We start from the raw sequence: 25,074 nt of genomic DNA on the forward strand, positions 1-25,074 counted from the left end.
CTCTCCCTGCACCTGCTTTGCCCCACTCTCCCTCTTCCCCACCCTCACCTTTTTCACCAACCAAGGCAGCCCAAGGGAATAGTGGGGCCAAAAGCTGGGGCCTGCAGCAATAGTCTCTACCCCTCTCAGCGGGGGGGGGGGGGAGAGAAGCGGAGTAAGGCAACCCCATTGTTTTGCTCCCCCAGCCACCGCATTGCTCTGCCCCGTTGGCAAGTGTGGAGGCAGTCCAACACTCTACCATGGAGTGGGGTGGCCAGGAGAGCCTCTCTCCTCTTTTTCACTGCTGTGAGTGAGTGGGGCAGGGGCTGGACCCTCATTGTGAGCACCACACTCTCTCCCCACTAATCATCCGACTGGCTACTAGCCGGCCCCTCCCACCCACAGCATCTGGGGCACATGACCCCTCGTACCCCCCCCATATCCTTTTGCCACTGAACCCCAACTAAACCATCCCAGCCAGGGCTTTGTCAAGCCAGGATTTACAAACCGATGGGGATGGGGATTCCCCGCCCCCGGGAACCCATCCCAGCGCTTCCCCACCCTCCTAGGGAAACAGATTTTCCCAATAACCAACCTTGACCTCCCCCACTGCAGCTCGAGACCCTTGTGCCTCGATTTCCCAAGGCAGCTCATGGCTACTCCAAAAAGGAGACGAAGCGGGGAGGGCACAGCTGGGAGGGCCCCCCCCGCTGCTGAGCAGGTCAGCAGCCTCCACGGCCCCTCCCCCATGGATACCCCTGCATTGGCTTTGCCCCCCCCCCCCCCGCGCGCGCTCCCGTGTGGCGTCACGACTTCCCCTCCCCACCCAACGGGAGGGCGCGGCCCGCGCGCCGCCGCCCCCGGAAGCACTTTCCCTCCCACGTCAGCAGCCGGCGTGTGACAGCCGGTGGCGGCTCGGGCGCTCTGGGCCTCGTTCCCGGCCCCGCTCCCTAGCCACGCCCTCCTCTCCCCCCTCCCTCCCCGTGCATGTTCCAGCGCTGCCTGCCGGCCGCCGCGGCTCGCCTCAGCCCTCGCGCGCGCTGCCTCCCAACCGCCGCCCCTCGCCGCCGCCCCCTCTTCCTCCTCATGAAGCCGCTGGTTGTGTTCGTGCTGGGCGGGCCCGGGGCTGGCAAGGGGACTCAGTGCGCCCGCATCGTGGAGGTGAGAAGCGCCGCGGAGAGGGTCTCCGTGTCCCGTCACCCCCCCCCCCCGCTGCCGCCTCAGAGAGCGAGCGGACTACAACTCCCAGCAGTCAATGCGCAAAGGGGCGCGGGGCAGCTGCCCAGCCAAGCGGCGCGGGGCATGGCGGGACTGGTAGTCTTGTGGCACAGCCTGCGGGTGGTCCCGTTTCCATGGCCGTGCCAGGTTGGGGCATGATCAGTGGCCTCCCGTGGGTCGGTTCCTGGCTCTGGGCGGGTGAGGAAATTCTAGCGCCGAGGCTTGGCTCCAGGGGTAAGAGGCTATTTTCAGTGTGTTTGAAAAAACCCCCACTTGTTTCTCCCAGTGCACATTGGGGACCCCCCCCCCATTTCCCTTCTGGGCACCCAGACTGAGCTCCCAGCCTCTAGGGCAGCACCAGACCCCCCCCCCATTTCCCTTCTGGGCACCCCGACTGAACTCCCAGCCTCTAGGGCAGCACCAGACCCCCCCCCCATTTCCCTTCTGGGCACCCCGACTGAACTCCCAGTCTCTAGGGCAGCACCAGACCCCCCCCCCATTTCCCTTCTGGGCACCCCGACTGAACTCCCAGCCTCTAGGGCAGCACCAGACCCCCCCCCCCCATTTCCCTTCTGGGCACCCCGACTGAACTCCCAGCCTCTAGGGCAGCACCAGACCCCCCCCCCCATTTCCCTTCTGGGCACCCCGACTGAAGTCCCAGTCTCTAGGGCAGCTTAGGCTAGTGGCCCGTCCTCTCAGCGGGCTGCAGGATTGTCCTAAGCCAGCGATCTCCCCGGATAGAAGTTTTGTGCAGGGCGCTGGCGTCCCTAGCATTTGAACCCTTGCTTGGATGCAAGGGGAGCGCACAGCTCTGCAGTCCACCTTGTGTGCAATCCGCACGCTCCTCACTTCACCTGCCCTTGCACTGTCACTTTAGTCATACGGGTAGGCAAAGCGATATGCGGATGGAAATCAGCAGAGTTTAGCAATTTTGTGTGTGGGTAACAGTGAACACAATGTCTTGTGGGCCACACGTAGAATGCCAACGGGCCGTACGTTGCTCAGCTTTATGGCCTTCTCGAGACAAAGCAGGGAAGATGGGGATCTCTGCAAGGTGTGCGTAGAGAGGGACGTTAGATATTGTGTCATAGTTAGGTAACCACATGAAATGTTAGGAGTTACACAACTATTTGATAGTCCCCAGGGGCAGGGTTGGCAGCCAGTGTGCTACTGGCCCCACTCCTGGGGAACCTCCTGCCACCCCACACTGCTGCCTCTGATACAGAGGCAACAGTGCGGGGCAGCAGCAGCCCCTGTCTGCAGGGGCGGGGGGCCTGTGGCAGCGGCCTCTGTCTTCAGGGCACTCGGACCTGCCAGCACCGGTTCCTGCCTGCCCCCTGTGCTGCCTCTATCACTACATGCCAGCTGGCTTGGCATCTGGGCTCCAGCCTGCCTACTCACCCTCCAAGCTGCTGCTTCTGTATCAGAGGCAGTGGAGGCAGGAGGGAAGGGCAGGTGAAACCGGTGCTCGTGGTGAGTCTGCTTAAAGCCAGCTCCTCACAGGCACCAGCTCCCACAGTGGGTGTGGGGAGTGCATGTAGTCAACAGGATTAACTGATAAATGCAGGTTTATCCCTTAATCATATAGTTGACTACACAATGATATCCCTGGTAATAGAGGCATACCTAGGCTATGTCTACATTGGTGGGTTCTTGTGCAAGAACACGTCCACACTGCCATGTGCTTTTGCAAAAGAGCATCCATGGCAGTGTGGATGCTCTGATGGCCATTTTAGCTATAAGGCTTTCTTGTGCAAGAAACCCCTGCCACGCGTCCACACTGCCATCTTGCACAAGAGGGCTTATGCTTGTTAGAAAAGAGCGTAGCTCTTGCGCAAGAATCCCTGTCTTCCAATGCCGAACTGTAAATTTTTTTGCGCAAGAGCACGCAGGTGGTGTGGATGCTCTGCGGGTTCTTGCACAAGAACCCGCCAGTGTAGACATAGCCCTAGAGGGGTAGCACAGTCTTGTTGCCTTGTGGGCTAAGTTCTATCTGTGTGTTATTCATAGCATCTTGGACAGAGTTAAGATTGGGGATGGAGTTGCTATTGTGCAGGAAGATTTTCTCAACATCAATCATAGCCCTAGTTAGAGCTGATAGATGTGCTTGCCTGATGCCATGGCCTCTTTGGATACGTATACACTGCCATAAAAAATCCACAGGGCTGAGTTGTAGAGCCTTGGTCAAGTAAGGTCTGGTCTGCATTAGGAAATTGGTCAGTATACTACATGGCTGAAGGATGTGAAACTTAGGGGCTACATGTATGATGCAATTTTTAGCTTCATGAATCTGAGTCAGCTAACCTGGACAACCTGCGGTCATGCTATTGGTCTTCTATTGCAGTGTAGTGTACGTTCTGTGTCCCCTGTTTCTTCCCCCAATGTATTTTTTGCATTTGTGTAGTACCTAACACAAATGTGGTCCCCACCATGATCCATTCAGTAAAATGCCTAAATTACTACTTGCTATTTGTAGTTCCTGGAAGAGCTGTTGATAACCCTTCTATGTGGAGTGGAACAGAATCCTACATAACCATTACTAAATTTAAGAGAATGGCCCCCAAAGTTACTGTGTGGGGTTGCAATATCAGATGCAAGGGGTTTGTTATTCCAGAAGTATATGATGCTGTACAGTACTTTAAATACACAAATTGATAACCAAAGATCCAGGTCTGTGTTCCCAAGAGTTTGATCTAAACTTGCAACCAGGACAGTATACATTACGACTAGGGGTGTAAAATCCCATTTAATTGGTTAATTAGTTAACTAATTAATGGGAGGCTGGAGTAGACCCCTGACTGGTGGTCGAGGAGTTTCTCCCTGCCCTCCCTAGTTAATCAGAACTGGTAAGCATCACCCATTAAGAGTGATGCTTGTTAGTTAATCTTTCACATTTCAAGTTACAACCAAGGAGTTGATAATTCCAAGAGCATATAATTTCCTTTATGCCTCTGTAAATTGTGAAATTCAAATTGTGTTAAAAGCAGAAGTGAAATTTTGCTCAGCAGCTGAATCTGATGGAAGTCACAAATTGCATAGAGTGAATCTTTGTGCAGAGTCCTATATTAAATTAATTCTTATCTTTTCTGCCATAAAAGATTTTTAAATTTCACAATTCTTTTTACTTTAACAGTACATTAAGATGGAAAAGATGTTTAGAAGTGAGGGCAGTAGCTGATTAATAGCTGACGATTCTTTACATACAGAAAAAGACCTCTTTAAAAATTAGGACAATGAAAATCTGATCTGTTGAATAGCTGGTATAGAGTATTACAGTATGTTTAAGGCTAAATGTCTCCAAATAGAGCTTTTTAAAATGGAGTCATTGAGATTTTATGCATGAGTGCCATAAATGATGTGTTTTCCCCACACCCATACTGAAAGCAGTGGCTAGGAACCATAACAACGCCCATATTGCTTAAACTACAGAAGGAAAAACCGCAAGTCTTGGCAGGGCACTATTGCTTTTATTTCTCTTTTCCTAGTGATGCCTGGCAGAGTACTGTTATACTTTTTCCTCCGTGCCATTTTACTCTACTTCTCCAAACTATATAACTTTGTTATAAAATTTTGCTGCAGACTGAAAACTGACATTTATTTTATGCCTCTGTAGGGCAGCTATATTTGTCTATAACTGAAAAAACTTAAACAACAACAAATAGTTCTGCAGCACTTTAGAGACTAACAAAAATGTAGATGGTGGTATGCACTTTTCATGGGCACAACACACTTCTTCAGATGAATGGAGCAAGGGGGTTAGAATCCAAATAAATAGCAGAGAAAGGGGCTGGGAAGGGAAAGAGAAGGAAAAAATATTGTCAATAAGAGCGTCCATGCTAAATGAGGCTAATAGAGTGGGTTGTAAAGTACCCAGTGCTTTGCTTTTCATGTCATTAGGGTGTGGAATATAGCAGCCCATCCAGGTCAAGTCACTCTGTTTTATGCAGTATTATTGTAGCTATCAGTCCCCGGGAATTAGAGAGGGAAGTATAATGTCTCTTTAATTTTTGGCTAAAATCTTAAAAGGATTTTCACTATAAATTATGAACTCTAACTCAAATGTTTTGTTTATTTTAATTAAGTTGTGGGATGTAAGGCTCATAATCTTCATAAATCCTTTTCATTACTCTGGGTCAAATCCTGTCCTTGGAACACAACAAACGAATAACCTTCAACCTTAAGAAAGTTTTATAGAGCTGGAGAGAGTCATTAATGCAGCCTTAAGGCTGAAGGAGGGAGTCAGATGAGTCACTGCTGTTTGAATTGTATCCAATACCAGAAAAGTATTTACATGTTCAATTTGCTTGTATTAAACCCAGGAAGAGGAAATCCTTAGGAGTAAGAAATATGTTAGACCTTAGTTTTATTTACCTCCTTTCCTATTCATTGTATTTCCCAAAATTATACTAAATTATATGATAAATACATACAATATGATAAATTTGTAGGTAGTGAACATTTTCTTTGTTACTCCTTGGACCTTACTTCAATATAGTATTCCTAGGAGACTGGTTTTTTGTTCTTAATTTTTTTTGCTTTGGACCCATGCCATAAAAGTGAGCTTAGAAAAGGGGGTGGGGGAAGAAACTAATATCTGTAGTCCATCCAGTGATTTACATAAATCTCTTCCAGGGATTAATTTGTCTTAAAGGAGGCTGCCCCTTTAAGACGACCACTGTCTTAGGCGCCATTTTTAAAACCTTGCAGCTCCGACCCAGTAAGCACAGGGAAGCTAGGAGTCAGGGGGAGCCAGCGGGGACTGTTGGGGGGGAGGTGCAGAAGCGGCTTCGTGAGCTGCATTTTTGGGGAGCAAGAGCTACATGCGAGCCGCAGGTTGGCCACAGCTGATCTATCCTTACCCATTCAATAAAGGATCTTCTGTGATTTAAAACAGATATTATTGTAAATCAGGGGTGGGCAATAATTTTAGACGGGGTGCCACTTGACTAATTTTTTAAGTGTCCCTGGGCTGCTGTGGAAGGGGCGGGACCAGGACACTTCCGTGCTTCTCCTCCCACAGACTCTGATTGGCCTGGGGGTGGGGGACCATGTGAAGTCTTGTCTTCCCCTTGCCTAGATAGAACTGCCAGCTGTTCTGAACAGGTGGCAGTCCCCTGAAGACACCTGCCTCCTTGCAGAGAAGGAGGAGACTTTGTGAACTGCCCCCAACCTCAGGCCAATCAGAGCCTGGGGGTGGGAGGAGCACACAAAGCGTCTGGCTCTCTGCCTCCACCCTGCAAGGGCATGTGGCCCTTAGACAGAAAGCGCTGCATGCCCCTTGCAGGGCAAGAGGAGACTTCACGCGCTCACCAAGCCCCAATTGATCTGGGGGTGGGGGAATGGCAGGGCATCTGCAGGTCAGATCCAGCCTGTAGAGGCCCCCTTGCCCACCCCTGTGTAAATGGTGCCTGGAATAATGATAGTGATAGAAGTGTAGCCGTGTTAGTCTGGGGTAGCTGAAGCAAAATGCAGGACAATGTAGCACTTTAAAGACTAACAAGATGGTTTATTAGATGATGAGCTTTTGTGGGCCAGACCCACTTCCTCAGATCATCCTCTAATAAACCATCTTGTTAGTCTTTAAAGTGCTACATTGTCCTGCATTTTGCTGGAATAATGATGATATTGTTAACATCTTGTAATAAAGCTTCAGGAGTAGCTGAGTTAGTTTGTACAGGATAAACTTAAAAAACAACAAATGGTGCTACCAGACCATTTGTTGTTTAAGTTTATCTTGTAATAAGTTTATTTGCAGTGGTAATTTAACCTGTTTTAGCCTATTTATTATGCAAAAGCATGCAATCACATCAAACTTGGATCAAAATGATATGAGGGAAGATCATATGAATGCCAAGTGGAAACTTATAATGACATAGCATATACATGCACTGAAGATACAGCACAACCCCTAATCATCTTTTCGTAGATGATGTTCAAAAAGAAAGTTTTTCTAGGGTTTGTCTTCAATACGTCATAGATCAACTCTGCAGCAATCAAGCCTTTGGTGGTTGATTTAAATTGTCTGTTTAGACACAATAAATCTATTTCTGAGTGTTCTCTAATCAACTCCTGTACTCCACCAGGACGAGAAGAATAGCTGGAGTCAATGGGAAAGTAGCTCCCAAGACAAAGTGGTGTGTCAACTTCAGCTACACAAATAGTGTAGCTGAAATTGTGTAGGTTAGATTGATGAAGCGTGGGGGTAGGAGATTTAGTGTAGACAAGGCCCTAATATGATTCCTGGGTTAAGTACTCCAGAGGCAGGATGCAGAACATACGAACCAATGGTGGAACTGATAGGTGGGACACTGTAGTATTTTCCTAAAACAAAGGTATCCTACTGGAATGTAAGATCTTTGCTAATCTTAAATACAAAACCTACAATTACTTTACCATTAGTGTCCAGTGTGGCTATTTTTCATGTTGCTTGTTGTGCCCTAAGTATTTTTATAAAGAAATTATGTTCTCCCCATTCCTGCACAAAATGTGGTTTCATTAAATTAAATTGTGATTGCCTTAAACTTTTCTCCTAAAGGATTATGACATTTTCTTTATCATGTTATTCTTTTGAATATAACTATAATTTGTAAATGTTATCATTTCTCTGCCCAGTATTCCAGCTGGTATTTTGCCAATGCATTGTAAAGTGTCATTGTGACATTTTAGTGGTATGAGGTATCCCTCTGTCTATGTCCCAAAACAGAATTAAGTTTCTTTATCATAGCATCATACTGTAAATTTGCATTCAGTTCTGAAGTTCATAATTGAATATGATACTATGCATCAGGGTGGATTGATTTAAACCAAGATGATTTAAATCACCAAAACAAATCATTGATTTAAATCAGGTTTCCCACTGATACTTCTTCACATATTTCTTCAAACAATGGTGCAAATCTGATCACTAAAATATGTTAATTTACAGCTCAGTACATCATTTTACAACATCTAAGAAGGTATACTTTGTACAGTAAAACCTGTTATCCAGCACGTCCAGTGATTAGGGTGTGCCAGTAACCTACAAATTCTGGTTATCTGAGGGGGGGAGGCAGGGAGCCGTGCGGGGTCTATGGGAGCTGTGCAGGGGCCGGGATGTGGCCTGCTGGGGGGACCTTGAGCCACGGGGGGGGGGGGGGGGAGGAGGGGAGAACATGGAGGGATGCGGCTTGGTGAGGGGGGATGGAAGCTGGGAGGCGGAGATGGTGGGGACGGCCTGCTCTGGGGTGGCGGGGGGGTTGGCCTGACGGGAGTGCCAGGAGCCAAGATGCTTGCTTCCGGCTATCGTTCGCCCGTCCTCCAGGTATGTGCTGAACGCTTGTCTGAGGAGCGACCCGACACTTAAAGGGCCAGGTTTTTTGTTTTTGTTTTTCTTTTCCTGGCATCAGAAATTTGCTGGATTTTACAATTTTCCAGATGCTTAAGTTCTGGATAGCGCAGGTTTTACTGTATACATTTTTTAGATAACTTGATTTTTATTAATTTAGGAAATAGTATAAAATACTCATTACCTGTGTCAAGCTGCAGATAGAGCAGGAGTACATTAGAAATAGGAACTAAATCACACACATACAAACACAATACCACTTAAATTTTATTAAACTAAATTTAATTGATACCTAAATGTTTCACGTCTGCAATTGCAGTAGTCTCCTAAGTTGCTGGCTCAGTGGGTTGTGCTCACCCTTCAAGAGCTGGAGAGCCATTCTTTTATCCGATGAAGGGGCCAGTCTTGCTTCCATTCTGTTGTTGACTTAAAAGGATAGGAAATTAATTTTTGCTAGTTAATTACAGCTTCTGTGTTAAGATGTACTCAGCATTTTCATGGACTGTATCATCATATTGTGATGTCAAAATGTCATGTGATTATTGTATGGAGCTCTGTAATTCTATCTCAGTTTCTTTACTCTTCATCCCTGCATCTCTTTTCCTGGCTTCTGGGAGAAAAAATCGATCTCTTTGGCTCCAGTTCATTTTCTAAATACTTGCCTTTCATGAGACAGGAGGGAGCACTCCTCTGAGAGCCATAAGTAGGACCCTAAAGTGAGGGCTTCATGAAGACAGACAACAGCAGGTTGAGTATCATTTCTCAGTAGTATTCAATTTAAAATTGGAAATCAAGACTCTGCCACATTTACATACATGATTTAAAACTAAGAGTTTACGTTGCATCTTGATCTCATCAAAATCAATGAATGGATGTTTTGCCATTGAGTTACTGTTATTTGTTATTCCATTACCAAAGTAACTCATGGATCACAACCCTGTGGGTGTGCTAGGTGCTGTACAAATAGAACAAGATAGTCCCTGCTCCAAATAGATCACAATCTTAGTATAGGGCAATAGACAACAGATGAAAACAGAGATGGGGACATAAAAGGAAACAATGAGACAGTATTGGTCAGTATCACAGGCAATGATGTCAGCATTTTCCATAGACATCTCAATGAAGGAGAGTGTGAAGGAGGATAATGAGGCAGCTTTATGGATAGTTCCAGGGAGCTCCTCCCAAGCATGAGAGGCAGTATGGGAGAAGGCTGAAAAAGTGTTTGAAAGTTTAAGATGTTCTGGAGGAGCAGGCTGTCTGTTATGTAGCCTGACTAATGCATTTTGAAAAGCATTCCAGAGTAAATTTAATGTAATTAGAAACATCCCTATTTAACAAGCTCACTTTAAAATACTTGTCTTTCTCTTTCCTGTTGAGCTATTTTAAAACTATTTGTTTGCTGTTAAAAATAGTATTCAAAGATTGAGTCAATATTTCTTCTTGCATGAAAGGAAAAATGCTGAGGAAAATTAAATGGTGATATAATCCCATAAAACAAAGGGGATTATTTTTTCTTTCTATTCTCCTTAATGTTTAAAATATTATAATTCGTTAATTGCAGCAAGAAGAGCCACATGTTAATTTTGGTTCTATAGAGTAAAATGTCTTGCATATAAAAAACTTTACTCTGGTTTATGGCTTCTGCAGCTCATAGTCAACATGTATATATACAATTCAGTAGGCATATCTAAACACAGTGCCTATTTGAACAAAAAAACAGTAAGGTTATAGCGAATGTAACAAGAGTTTCTTTTCATGGTCATTTAGAGCAAAATCTTGCATGCTTTTTTTTCCTCCAGCTGTCTGCTGTTTTTGGGGGATTTGGGTAATTATATCGTTTCTTAAATTGTGATTATAGCAAGACTGTCTTTCCAGGCTTCTGTGGGTAAAGTTGGAAAGCAACTAAATGATTTTAAGCTTTCTTGGTGAGTTGTGTAATGTGTCTACTGTATTTATTTAGTAGCCAAGTTTTTAAATCCTTAGATCACAGCTATAAAAGGGAATTAGGCACATCATTATTCTGCCCAGGCTCCTTTTTTGAAATTTGTTGTGGCTATCACTGCAGCCTAGCAGATAACCCTAAAGTCTATTTTTGTGTGTTCTGTGTTAAAACTTAAAGGTATACATAACTGACTCTATTTTGTGTGTTAGAATTGTAATTTACTTTTGATACGACCTTGGGTTATGTCTAATGCTTGCTTTATAGAATTGGCTGTGTGTTTTTTTTAAAAAAAGTATGTAATATAAAAAACTTACCTTTTAAAAAAGACCTTATATGCTTGACCTCTCTGCAGTTAACTGACAGTGGTACAGGTTGAATCCCTCTAAACCAGGATGCTCTAGTCCGGCAACATTCATGGTCTGTTAGGACCATGGATGTTCCAAGACTAGAGAGTCTCGGTGGAAGTCTGGCAGCTGGGAGTCCTGCAGGGCAGCGAGGTGCCAGTGGGGCTGAGGACCCGGCGCACATTGGTGGAAGGTGGGCTGCCCAGCATGGCAGGGAAGCGGGGAAAGGGGTGGACCAGTAGTACAGGAAGGCTGGTGGTAAGGGGATAGGGGATGAGCCACCTGGAGGGGTGGATGATAGTAGGAGGGCCCGATAGTATATTGAGAGATTTTTAATAGCATCAGTCTAGCTACTTAGCCTGGACTGCCACATCAGTAGTAGGGGAAGACACTAGCTTCCCTCATGAGTTTCCCTAGTTACATCCTGACACTCTTCATCTCCCTGGATACTGCCACCTGGCTCAGCATATGTGCTTAAGTTTCTTGACTACAGTGTATGCATATAAAATCAGAATAAAGAAACCTAATCAAAACTACCTAATATAAATAGTTCCTATTACTTGCTACATTATATCACTGAAAGCACTTGTGAATCTTAACTCATTCTCACAACATTCTTATGCATCTGGTTAGTAATGTAATCCTCGTTTAGCAAACAGGGAAACTGGGGGAATTTTTTTGACCAAAACAATTTTTGGCAAATATGCAGATTGGATGTCTCCAAAATATTTTGGGAATTTATGTTGATTTTTGCCAATTTGTTTTGTTAAAAAAAAAACCAATAATAATCAAAACAATTTGGTTTTGACATTTTCTAAATTAAATATTTTCAATTTTTATTTCATGTAACTTTTCATTTTGAAATTTACATTTTATTTAAAAAAAAAAACCTGAACATGTAAAAAAAATGCTCAAATGAAATTTAAACATTTTGTTTGGCTTACTGCTGCTATTACAGTTTCTCAGAATTGCCAATAAGCCAGAACATCCATTATTCTCACAGTTTTTACAGCAGAGTATAAGTGATTTGTCCAAGGCCACAGAATGTGTTCGTGTCAGATTCAGAAGTAGAAAGCAGCTATTTCTGGCATCCAGCACCGTGCTTGGAGCATGCTGCCTCTCTAAGTAAAGAACGCAAGTCAAAATATAAAGTAGTCCCATATTTGCAGTAAAGGTAGGTAGTTACTTTAAAATACAAACCTACCTTGAAATTTACCAAGTAAAGCAGCTGTCTGATTGATTGTTTTAGACACTATCTACACCAATGGGAGTGGTTCTCCCTTGGGAAAGATAATTCATCTTGGTATGAAAGAGTAGGTTCAATCTAGTGCAAGTCACTTAGGCCTTTTTTTAAATGTTTTACCAAAGGTGCCAAAGTCTGTTAGACTTCCTGCTTATAGTGGGTATACTGTGAAATCATGACAGAAGCTGAAAATGGAATGCTTTTTTATCCATACTGACTACTTTTGCCTATATATTTTCCTTTTTAGTAATGGGATAATGTATTTCATTTTAACATCTAGGTTAATTTAGCATATGTATTTACTCAAAGGTGTCTTCATCTGCTTAACACCATTGTCATATGTATTTCAGAAATATGGATACACTCACCTTTCTGCAGGCGACCTCCTTCGAGATGAACGAAAAAGACCAGGCTCTCAATATGGAGAACTAATTGAAAAATATATTAAAGAGGGAGAAATTGTACCAGTTGAGATTACTATCAGCCTGTTGAAAAGGGTAAGATAATTAATATTGTTATCTTGATGGTTCAACTTTCCAAAAATATTTCCCTCCCTTTGAAGTGAGAGGAAAATGATAGGCAATGGGTACATGTTATATACCTTGCATCTCCCTAGATTATAGTTCCTACAGTAGGCAAGAGATAATGTCTTTTCATTATGCTTTATATAAAGAGGGCACTTGATACATTTTATTACTTATATCATGTTTTCTCTGAAGTTATTAACAGAAACTAAAAACCAAGTACGTTCAGTGCACGTTATATTTTGTTAGAGTACATTTCAGCATCTTGTAGAATATGAAATAACTTCCCCAACCAGATTTGTACGTAGCATGAGATTGTTGACAACTTGCTTGACAAGTTGGAGGCCAGAGTAAATTCTTACGTGTGGCTCTGAAATTGTAAAACAATGAATAGTGAAGATTATAACAATAATATTATTGCTAATGCTCTGCAGCAGTGAAATGAGTGCCTTGAAGACAGTGCTGGAGTAAATTCTGTGGATCTGTGAATGATCAAATTACACAGATTAGTACCCCCCACAACCATAACACACCTTTCGAGATTCATGGGTCCTGTATATGCCTATCCTAACATGTGGTATAAATCATCCAGGGCACCAAAAGCCCCAATGACAGCTATCTGAGTGAAAAGCGACAATTGCCAGGCTCTCAAATTAACACTGTCAGAAAAATTATAAAAGTTACCACATCATCCATGGGTGAACATTTTTTTTTTTAAACAAAGTAATTCCATATTTGATCTTTGAGTCCTTATCCTCAAAGGAAGTCTGCACAACACCTTCAAAAGATGAGCCTACAAGCTTAAATTCATAGCTTTTCTAGACACTGAATATCATGGATTTAATAAAAACACCGGAGTGGTTCAATACAACCTGTAACCCACTAGCTTCTCTTTTCTTGTCCTGTGACTACAGAGGTGTTAACTGGTCACTTCATCTTGAATGACTTCTTACAATATGTATTAACTCCTTATGCTAAACAAGAACCTTACCTTTCCCACACCTGAAGAGCTCTGAGTAAGCTCAAAAGCTTGCCTCTTTCATCAACAGATATTGGTCCAGTAAAATTTATAAAAGATCATCTCAAGTTAAGGTTTGTAAATCATATCAATATTTGACCGTAATTCAGTTGACCAAGGTTTTATTTTATATGTAAGAAGTTCTTGAATTGAACTCTGCTATCCATTAGGCTATGGATCAAATAATGGCTGCCGATGTCCAAAAGTACAAATTCTTGATTGATGGATTCCCTAGAAATGAAGACAATCTTCAAGGCTGGAATAAGAATATGGATGGAAAGGCAGACGTGTCTTTTGTTCTGTTTTTCGACTGTGACAATGAGGTATTGAAGTATTGCTGTGTAGCTTTCTTACATGTGTAAAAGTCTGAGGGGCAGTCGTGTTAGTCTGTAACTTTAAAAAAACAAATAGACCTGTAGCAACTTAGAGACTAACAAAATTATATATATATATATATATATATATATATTTTCATGAGCTTCCTCTGAGAGAATGGATTTTGCCCATGAAAGCTCATGAAAAGTCTCTAAGGTGCTACAGGACTAGCCATTATTCTTTCTCACATGTTACTTGATGAGAGGAGAGAACAGTAAAAGTGTTGCAGGTACTGAATTTTCCAGTTTCCATGAGCATTGGCAACATGAGAAGGAAGTCCTGGAGTTCAGTTGGAAGCTGTAAAACTGCTTATGTAAAATGGGTTTAATAATCTGACCTTTCAATTTGCCAGCATCATTCCGAGGCTCTGTCAGAGTGATTCAAAATTTTTCATAATTGTTGCATTTTACCAAGTTGCTGAGCAAATTTTTCTAAATTAGTAATTAGATTTCAATGGTATTCTGACAGTGATATCGTAAATTAAAATAACAAATGCCATGATATACTTTGTAATATGCCAGTGACCTTGAAATGTAAGCATTAGAGCTAGTCAGAAACAGAAAGTTTTAAAATGTTAGACAATTTGACCTTCTGTGGAACTTATTCAGTTTTCATTTTAAAATCTTCTTTTAAATTTTTTCTTCCAATTTCAGAATAGTAAATTTTTGAGTTTTGGGGGAAAAAAAATCCCACCATTAAAGTCACCAGTTAAACTTGGGAATTGAAAAGATGACAAGGTGGGTGGGGAGGGGGAAAATGCCAAAGAAGCAGCCACAGGCTACATTTTTTCATTGGAAATTTCTATCAATTGGGCTGTCTATACATTGGCGCGATCTTGTGCAAAAGCAGCCGCTTTTGCGCAAAAACATGCTGCCTGTCTACACTGGCGGGGAGTTCTTGCGCGAGAACACTGATGTTCTAATGCATGAAATCAGTGCTTCTTGCGCAAGAACTATGATGCTCCTGCTCAGGAATAAGCCCTCTTGTGCAACTGTTCTTGCACAAGAGGCCAGTGTAGACAGGCAACATGAATTTCTTGTGCAAGAAAGCCCGATGGCTAAAATGGCCATCAGAGCTTTCTTGCGCAAGAGAGCATCTACACTGGCATGGATGCTCTTGTGCAAAAGCATATCTCTTGCGCAAATGTACATGCCAGTGTAGATGCTCTCTTGCACAAATACGTTAAAGAGCATTTGCGCAAGATCATGCCAATGTAGACGTAGCTTTAGATTAAAAAAAATCTCAATGACAAAACTTTGATTTTTTTGAAAAAAAAAAAAATTCTTGACCTCCTTTGCCTCCAAAGAAAGTTTTTGTTCAAAATTTTGTTGACTAACTAGAGTAATCCATGTTAATATCTGAAAGGTCTTGCACTTTAAATTAAATCAAGGATGTATTGCATATGAAAAACTGTTTTAAAAGAACTCCTTGCATCTTGACATATATTTGCTTGCTATGTTACACATCAGGATAATTTAATACAGTGACATTGACGGACAAAAATTAATATGCTTGTCATTTAGACCTAGTAAATTATCATGTAGTATGTGTACCTTAAATATTACTGGCTTGCATTTCCAAAAGACTAATGGTTGGGTTTTTTTGTTTTGTTGCTGTATCCATTTTTAGTGGCCAAACTTGACACCTAGGGTATGTCTAGATTACATGGCTTCGTTGACGGAGCCAGGTAGATTTGTTTACTGGGCACAGAGAAATGAAGCAGTGATTTAAATAATCGCTGCTTCATTTAAATTTAAATTGCTGCTGCACTGTGCTGATCAGCTGTTTGTTGGCTCAGCGCGCTAGTCTGGACGGTTCACGGTCGACATCAAGGGCATTTGTCGACCTCCCCGATAAACCTCATCCCACAAGGCATACCGGGGAGGTCAACAAATGCCTTTGATGTCGACCGCGAAGCGTCCAGACAAGCGCGCTGAGCCGACAAACAGCTGATCGACACAGCGTGGCAGCCATTTAAATTTAAATGAAGCGATGATTATTTAAATCGCTGCTTCATTTCCCTGTGCTGGGTAACCTAATCTACATGCCTCCGTCGCCAGAGGCATGTAGTCTAGACATACCCCTAGAGTCTGATTTTTTCAGACAGCGCTGAACACCTGCTCTCTGAAAGTCTTAGTGTTTCACATTGGGCATCCAGAATCATTAGTCGCTTTTGGAACAGCATCGCATTCCCCTCCACTCTTCCATTTCCCAAGCCACAATTAAAAAGGTAGGTGAATCAAAAACCAATTCATATTACAGTCTACCTGTAGCTAATCTTTAGTAAATATATATGCACTGACCCCGTGCGTGCACATGCTTACTTGCCATCAGACCTGTTTTGCATGTTAATGAATTAGGCCTATTAAATCAAGAACAAAGGTTTGTTGTTGAATTTGTCTTCAGATAGGGGAAGATCACATACTTTTAATAATTCATTCTGTTTTTGTTGGTAGACATGTATTGGTCGCTGCCTTGAAAGAGGAAAAAGCAGCGGTAGGAGTGATGACAACCGAGAGAGTCTAGAAAAGAGGTATTGTACCCAGAACTTTTTATGTTTATGTTCCTTGTTTTCATTGTAGGATGTGATCTATTTTTTCTGTTTTCTAGACTTCACACGTACCTGCAATCAACTAAGCCTATAATAGACCAATATGAGAAAATGGGAAAAGTCAGAAAAGTCGATGCCTCTCAATCTGTTGATGAAGTAAGTGTCAAGGACTTACAGTAATATGACTCCCTTTTTCTGCGATGTAGAGTTTATCTTTTCTGAACTGAATTATGAATTGCTCAATCCAAACTAGTCAGGCTGGATCATAATATAGACTTTTCCATCTGTTTTTCCAAGAGAGTTCTGGGGAGCAAAGGAGGAGCAAAGGAGGATCAGGATTCATTTTTCTAAATTTCAAGGATGATTGAAAGCTGGGTATATCTCTAATTGAAAGGGATTCTGGTCAATTTGGGCTAGAATTTAGAATTTGTAAAAATATATTTTTATGAAATTTAAAATCAAATAGAATGTTTTAAGAATGGATGTAAATAGCATCTAGAGGAAGATCTTTGCAATGCACACAAATGTCAGGAAGCTTTATTATCTCCACAAAACCCAAAATTATGCTTCATATTCACGAGTTCTGTCTACTGCCACCTTCACAATTAACTAATTATATTTAGAGAGAGCACTCACCTAACAAAATGTTTCTATAAACTGAGGTTTTTTTGCTCCTCAAGGGGAACCAGTTTTATTTCAGACAAATATTCCAAACACTGCAGTTTTTATACTAGTGCAAATGAAAATGAAATTTATTAGCTTATTGTCCATTTTTGAAGCTGAATGAAATATAAACACTGAGCCTAAGTAGAAAAAAAAATGGTTTCACTAATCATTGGTTTTACCATCATATCATATAAAGGTCGGGAAATTGGACCTCCATCCTACAATTAGTTTGAATATAAAGACCACTTGTAATCAAGTCATAAGGATTGAGTTTTCTGCTATCGGTAATGTGCTCTCATGCTGCCATATAAAAAGAAAATATAATTATGTTGATAACCTTAAAAAATAGATGAAGATAAGAGACTGATAGGAATTCCTGCTAGATTCCTTCCCCTCTATTTTGATATGCACATCTTTAAAAAAAAAAAAATCAACTCCTTATTGTACCTTTCAAAATATTGATTTACCATCAGTAACTGTGTGTGGTGGTCTAACTTAAAATTGCTGAGTATTTAACAGTCCTTAATTTTAATTCAGTGTTCCTCTCTTTCAGGTTTTTGGTAAAGTTGTGAAGATTTTTGACAAAGAAGGCTAGTTTCATACTTGAAAGCTCCCTCGAAATTGTGCTTGAATCTTGCTTTAATAGCTGCTACTAAATTCAACATTTTTGTAATTGTTTTAAAGATTTTTTTAAATGTTTCTTCTATTCACAGAGTTGGAAAAATAATTAATTGAAGATTGTTGTTTTTAAATAGGAATGCATTGATTTATTGTGGCTATAGTAGACAATAAATTTCAGGAGTCTTTAATTTAGTATAGTTACTTACAAAATAAAGATAATAGTCAAAATCAATCTGCAGAGACTATCAGTCCTTTTATAGTTTTGTGCCATTCATGGCCAGGCCTTCTTGTCGCTTATTGCCATAAATCTGTTTTGAAGAGTCCAGTAAATAGCAATGATAAGTGGCAAGGCCTACATGTTTTTCTTTTAAACAAAACTCAGCCTGGTTTTGGACCAAACTTAGGAAACTCTTTCCAAGTAAAATTGTATGCATTTGATTATTCTTTGTCCCACAGCTGAATTCTGTAAACAAAACTGTAAAATTAGCTTGTGGGTTTGTTTAGAACTACTCCCCTAACTAATTTAAAATAGTGTGAAGGTCGTAAGCTATAGAAGTACAAAATACTTTGTTAAAATGCTCTCTTATGACTTTGGGTGTTGAGTGCCTAGAGATGATGTGCCCCTTTTCTTAGTCCTCATGTACAAGAAATTAAAACTAGAATTCAGAGTCCGTTTAGTGTCTATGCACTCACTTATTTGTGATGGTAATTACGCTCTTAAGTATGATAGACATTAAACAGAGACCGCTCCAAGCGATGTGTAGTAAAACTATTTTTAGCAGTTCTGTTTTTGTAACAAAATAAAAGGGTATTTCTGTATTATTGAATATTGTTGAATATTTTAAGGTTGGTTATATAGGGAAAGATATTTTATGGTTATACTTGTGAGTTCCCTAAAATTGTATTGTTTGAACAGTTTTAATTATTGTACTTTGACCAGTTTGAATATTTTTTTAAAAGTTTCATTTCCTTAAACATACGAGTTCATGCCTTATGGCATTATCTTGAATTATTACAATGCAGTGGCAGCAGTAATATTTGGAAATAAACAAATGACTGGTTGAAACAAGCCATCACGTATTTTAATGTTGATATACAGTTATGCCTTTCTTCCGGAAAATACCCATTTTTCTGCAACAAGCTTTAATGTTCATGTGATAAGATGTATGTGGGTCCAATCCTGCATTCCTCATGAATCCAAAACTTTCATTAAAGAATGTCCGCAAGCCTTAGGATGAGTATTTTAACACATTTTTTTAAGTGTTATCCATTGAGGGTTTTTTTTTTGCTACATTGGCTGTCACTGGAATTGGATGTAATACTCTAACAGATGTTGTGATATATAAGGAAAAAAATGGTTTTAAATTTTTTGGCTCCAGTTGGTCTTTAAAATTCATTATTCCACTTGTGACTTCCCTAAGTAGGTAGTTTTGATTTTAACTACAAACATTTTGATCTTGATCCTGTATTTGGATGTGCTCAGACCAATCTTTGCATGGGTGAAGCTCTCTCTACTGAATCTCATAAGGTTGTAAGATCTGAGTGTTTATATGTAATGGAATATAGTCACTGCTAAAAGCCTTTTTCCCAACACATTGGATATTTAAAATAAGACTATTGTGCACTATAAAGCTTAGTAACACAGAAAATATGGACCATGTTCCTGAGAATTTGGAAGATTTTCACAGCATCTCTAAAGTGCTTTCACCTGGCTAATTCTCTCCCTTTTTAAAACCATTGAACTTTATTTTCAGTATCTAAATGTACTGTACTGACTTAAAACGGTATTAAATGGAACTACTGTTCTGATATAAAAGCTAAATTCAAGAGTCAAAAGCACTTTTGTAGGCAGATTGAAGAAAGCTTTCTGAACATGTAAATATGATTTTGATGACATTTTAATAATGCTGGCTTTTAAGGGTTCTGCTAAGAAGACACTGTTTCCTCTCATCATGTACTTTACTATGTATTTAAGAGCTGAAGCCAAAAAATAGCACTTATTCCTAAGTTTTTAAAAAAAGCTGTTCTGAAAACAAAAATGTTGGCAATATTAAATTTGGAGTAAATTCTGCAGTGTCTGTGCAACTTAGTAATTTTGTCCTTCTGTTTATTAAAGAGGCCATTAATGTGGCACTTGGTTTTATTCAAGATGAGACATAGTTTCAATTAAATTAAATTAAAAAGGTAACATATCAATGTGTCATTTTCATATAGCTGCGAACTGTGTATAATATTCAAATGGGTTCCACCAATAAATTTTGCTCTGTGGCTTTATACAGGTGCCTGGCTTACATTTATGATCGGACATGAAAAATGAAAGATTAAAGATACATTCCTCTGCTTCGGGGTGGGGAACCTTTGTCCCCTGCTTAATTTGATCTGACCTGTAGCAAGTCTCTGTCCCTCCCTGCAGGGCTGGAGCGTGAACGCTGGCTGGCCAGAATGGGACAATCCCCAGCACCCCAAGTTGAGTGTGAGTGAGGAGTTGATTTTTTTTAACTTGTGTGGGGGCCCCCCAACTGTTTTTTCTGTAGATCATTGGCCCCTGACTGAAAAATGTTTCCCTGCCCCTACTATAAACACAGGTTCCCAGGTCAGAAAATGAGGCCCCAGAAACCCTACTCAACCTAGGTAAATATAGAATCATAGGACTGGAAGGGACCTTGAGAGGTCATCGAGTCCAGCCCCCCGCCCTCAAGGCAGGACCAAGCTCCGTCTACACCATCCCTGACAGATGTCTATCTAACCTGTTCTTAAATATAGGGGATCATAGCTGAAAATATGGCTTTGCCTCCTTTTCTCTAACCTAATATATAAAGGAGAATGTTTGTATGTTTGTGCTCTAATAACTTGGACACTATAAGAGCTACCACAACCAAACGTTGCATGGGATAACCTTTCCACCAGGAGAAGGTTTTAAGGTACTTTTGGACCCGATTGGGCCCCTGCGGCCCCCAGAGCTGTCCGGGACTTGCCTCACCCCACGCGCACAACAGCTCGGTCACCTGCCCTGCCCCCTGTGGCTACAGTTACTAGATAGTCTTAAAAAAACCCTGGGCACATTTGATCGGGGCGGGGGGGAGGAATAGGCCGGGGGAGATCAGGGGAGGGGTGGCTGGCGGAAAGCAGAGCTGGTTGGGGGAGATCGGAGTGGGGAGGTGGCCGACGGGAGCGGGGCTGGCCGGGGGAGATCAGGAGGAGGAAAACTGGCCAGCAGGAAGCAGTGCTGGGGAGAGGGGCAGGCGGGACCAAGCAACACCAGGTAACTCCAGCTAGTATGTATATAACTAGAAGACTTACCCAGCATTGCCTGCATCCTTCAGGGCAGGAGACTGGTGATGTACAGCGTGCAGGAGTCAGGGCAGTAGGGAACTGAAGGTTTAACCAGTTAACTGGTGGGATCTGGAGCAGCTCCCCTCTTGCCACAGGCAGGGGGCTGCTCTAGCCCTGAAGGGAGGGGGCCTGCTGCAGACGGGTGCTACTATGGCCACTTAGCCACTTAGATGGGCTTTTACATCCCTAAAGGGCAGAGCCTTGGGGATGTGGAGGAGTGGAAGGGTGAGGAGTGCAAGAGTGAAGGTTGGGGAGTGAGATGGGGTTTGGGGAAGAGGGGTCCCATCTGGCGGGGCCATTTCTCCCCCCTCAAGCCATGCTCCAGCACTGCTGTCACCCAAAGGGGGACAACGAAATGAGGGAGACCAGGCAGAAAGGGAAAGGAGACGGTGAAGCACTATGGGAGCATTTTCAAATCAAAACTACTTGGATGAAATATTTTGCTATTTGAATTTCTGTTGAAGAAAGCAACAATTTCCCTGCCGGATGCAGACAAGCTATTTTCCCCTCTGTTTTCACTGTCATTTTCCATGGGAAGTAGGAAACGGGTTTTGAACAGCTCTCCATAATGCCCATGCTAGGGCTTCAAGTATTATTCAGAGAGAGAGAGAGCCACCCATCTTATCTATATTCTGTGACTGGGAAGGTCCTTTCTTGGATTGAGAACTGGTTAAAAGACAGGAAACAAAGGGTAGGAATAAATGGTAAATTTTCAGATTGGAGAGGGGTAACTAGTGGTGTCCCCCAAGGATCAGTCCTGGGACAAATCCTTTTCACCTTATTCATAAATGATCTGGAGAAAGGGGTAAGCAGTGAGGTAGTAAAGTTTGCAGATGATACCAAACTGTTTAGGATAGTCAAGACAGAAGCAGACTGTGAGGGACTCCAAGAAGATCTCACCAAACTGAGTGATTGGGCAACAAAATGGCAAATGAAATTTAATGTGGATAAGTGTAAAGTAATGCACATCGGGAAAAATAACCCCAACTATATGTACAGTATGATGGGGGCTAATTTGGCTACGACAAACCAGGAAAGAGATCTTGGAGTTATCGTGGACAGTTCTCTGAAAACTTCCACACAGTGTGCAGCGGAGGTCAAAAAGGCAAATAGGATGCTAGGAATTATTAGGAAAGGGATAGAAAATAAGACCCAGAATATCTTACTGCCCCTGTATAAAACTATGGTATGCCCACATGTTGAATACTGTGTACAGATGTGGTCTCCTCACCTCAAAAAAGATATTTTGGCCTTGGAAAGGGTTCAGAAAAGGGCAACTAAAATGATTAGGGGTTTGGAATGGGTCCCATATGAGGAGAGGTTAAAGCGACTGGGACTTTTCAGTTTAGAAAAGAGGAGACTGAGGGGGGATATGATAGAGGTCTATAAAATCATGAGTGGTGTGGAGAGGGCTGATAAAGAAAAGTTATTTATTAGTTCCCATAATAGAAGAACTAGAGGACACCAAATGAAATTAATGGGTAGCAGGTTTAAAACTAATAAAAGAAAGTTCTTCTTCACACAGCGTGAAGTCAACCTGTGGAACTCCTTGCCAGAGGAGGCTGTGAAGGCTAGGACTATAATAGAGTTTAAACAGAAGTTGGATAAATTCATGGAGGTTAGGTCCATAAAAGGCTATTAGCCAGGGGATAAAATGGTGTCCTTGGCCTCTGTTTGTCAGAGGCTGGAGAGGGATGGCAGGAGACAAATCGCTTGATCATTGTCTTTGGTCCACCCTCTCTGGGGCACCTGGTGCTGGCCACTGTCGGTAGACAGGATACTGGGCTAGATGGACCTTTGGTCTGACCCAGTACGGCCGTTCTTATGTTCTTATGACTTCCTGTAAAAGCCCCGTGAATCTGAGATGCAGGGATTTCCCTAATCCCCTCCCCATGGGGTTGTATACCCCCCTGAATTTCCCCAACACCCCCCCAGTTTTGTGAACTATGATGCCATACAGCCCACCTTCACCCTCATCAGCCCTGACACACGCACCCTGTAAATCCGAATACCCCCTCTCCCCAATTTCAATTCCTGGGGAGGTTACTGCTAGGATGCTGCTTTTGCCAGGGATAGGAGGCAGCTTCAACAGTAAACATCCCATAAAATGATGTATGTTCTTCAAATACCAGGACTTTCTGCTAATTGCAAAAAAAAAAAAAAAATTTCATTCATAAGTAACGAAATTATGTAGTTATATGTTCTCATGTGTCTGTCACTCATGTGCCCTACAGTGTAATTTTATTTTTTTTAAATACACCTATATTTGACTTGCAGAGAGTTGTTTCCAGTGCTGCCTTCTGGAAATCCACAATCTGGAAAAGTCTTGACCTAAAAGCTCTGCTAGACTTTTTTTTTAAGCTATGTTTCTCTGGAAGCCAGAAAGTCTCTGAAGGGATGTTATCTCATTGCAATTGTTCGAATTCACCACCAGGGGGTGAGCTGGGTTCATAAAGATGGGTCACTGGAGATAGTACTGTGTAGTAGTTCATCCAGTGTACACTATTGTACATCAGAAATGTTTCCTGTGTGTTGGTCCATAAGAAGTGTACAGTTTATATGTTCAGGCACAGGCGAAAATATTTGTAGTCAATAAATATGAACGGTAATGCAGAGAAAAAATCTGCTGTTTTTCTAAAAGGGCAATAGTGACTATTGGAAAATATTGAATATAGTTTTGTCTATTTATGACTTTTAATAGCAGCAATTAATGCCAATTTCTTTCTGGAAGGTTTGGTGACACGACCCTATGGTGTAGCTTCTGTTGAAAATCTGTTCGCCATCTTGCCTAGATTAATAAACAAGGGTCAAATCTGACCCGTGATGAAAGACACAACATAAAATCTTGCTGCATTGTGCAAAGGGCAGGATTAGGCTGCATGGAACAAAGGGGTTCCTGAATCCTATGGGGCGTTGGAAGAGAATTCTGGGTTGGGTGTGACTCGGTTGCTAAAGAGGGAAGTACTAAGGATGAGCATACTTGGCTCAGCTGAGCAGGTGGGGGGTTCCTCTTCCCTGTGCAAACGTTTAGAAAAACGAAATAAATTGACCAATCAAAATCTTATGCTTTGCCTTTCAGCTATGGAAAACTGAACATCGTATTTTTTCACAGTCCTCTTTCTCCCCTTCATTTCCCCCAATAGGCAGGTTCCGTTTTGATGAAAAAGCCCTTTTGATGGACACTTTGCAAATAGTTTTATGCCGATAGCCCTGCTTGTCTGGGTTCATCAAATGGGACTCCCCATATGCGTACCCCCCAACCCATACCAGCTCAGTAGTGGTGCTGCTGCAACTCTGTCTTCTGTCTTGCTCTGAGTCTGCACACTTGTATAGGGTGGCCCTATAATGCCTGGTTAATTTCCCCAAATGCCTCTCACAGCTACAGTCCCATCCCAGTGTAGAAATGAACAAAACCCATTTTTTAAAAAAAAGTTCTAAAATGTCTTTAGTGATTGCAGCACCAGTGCCTCTGCCAGGCAGTAAGTATAGCCCCATTTAACAGATGGGGAAATAGAGACCCGGAGAGGTTAAGTGACTTGCTCACTGTCCTGTTTACTGTTGTTTCACCCATTGCAGAGTCTTTGTAGATGTAGGGGTGCTACGCTCAGGGCACATCTACGATATGGGGAAGATAGATGCTGTGCAGCTGATCTTCTAGGGTTTGATTAAGCGGGTCTAGTGATGATGTGCTAACTCGAACCCAGAGGGTTCCCCCATCGGTGCCTGTACTCCTGCTCCTTGTGAGAAGTAAGGGAAGCTGGCAAGAGTGATTGCTCCTGTCAACCTCCTGTTTTGTGGACAGGAACTTAAGATACATCAACTCCAGCTATGCAATTTACATAGCTGGAGTTGCGTATCTTAGGTTGACCTTCCCCTCCAGTGTAGGCCAGGCCTTAGAGAGACAGGGCACAGACAGAGCCAACCCCTTCGCAATAA

At 42.2% G+C, this 25,074-nt stretch overlaps 1 protein-coding gene across 1 annotated transcript; it reads left to right on the plus strand.

Moving 5' to 3' along the window:
- Positions 1-867: 867 nt before the first annotated feature.
- On the plus strand, positions 868-20,079 carry CMPK1 (cytidine/uridine monophosphate kinase 1). Its single transcript, XM_075935940.2, has 6 exons — positions 868-1,140; positions 12,401-12,547; positions 13,763-13,915; positions 16,424-16,500; positions 16,578-16,674; positions 17,738-20,079. The coding sequence occupies exons 1-6, from the start codon at positions 967-969 to the stop codon at positions 17,777-17,779; spliced, it is 690 nt and encodes a 229-aa protein (XP_075792055.1). The 5' UTR covers positions 868-966; the 3' UTR covers positions 17,780-20,079.
- Positions 20,080-25,074: the final 4,995 nt, after the last annotated feature.

This window comes from Pelodiscus sinensis, chromosome 9 (assembly GCF_052426305.1).
Source record: "Pelodiscus sinensis isolate ZL-2025 chromosome 9, ASM5242630v1, whole genome shotgun sequence".
Taxonomy (NCBI): Eukaryota; Metazoa; Chordata; order Testudines; family Trionychidae; genus Pelodiscus; species Pelodiscus sinensis.

Coding starts and splice junctions, on each gene's coding strand:
- CMPK1 (XM_075935940.2), top strand. CDS start 967: ATGTTCCAGCGCTGCCTGCCGGCCGCCGCGGCTCGCCTCAGCCCTCGC. Junction 1,141..12,400: donor AGTGCGCCCGCATCGTGGAG/GTGAGAAGCGCC, acceptor TATGTATTTCAG/AAATATGGATACACTCACCT. Junction 12,548..13,762: donor CTATCAGCCTGTTGAAAAGG/GTAAGATAATTA, acceptor GCTATCCATTAG/GCTATGGATCAAATAATGGC.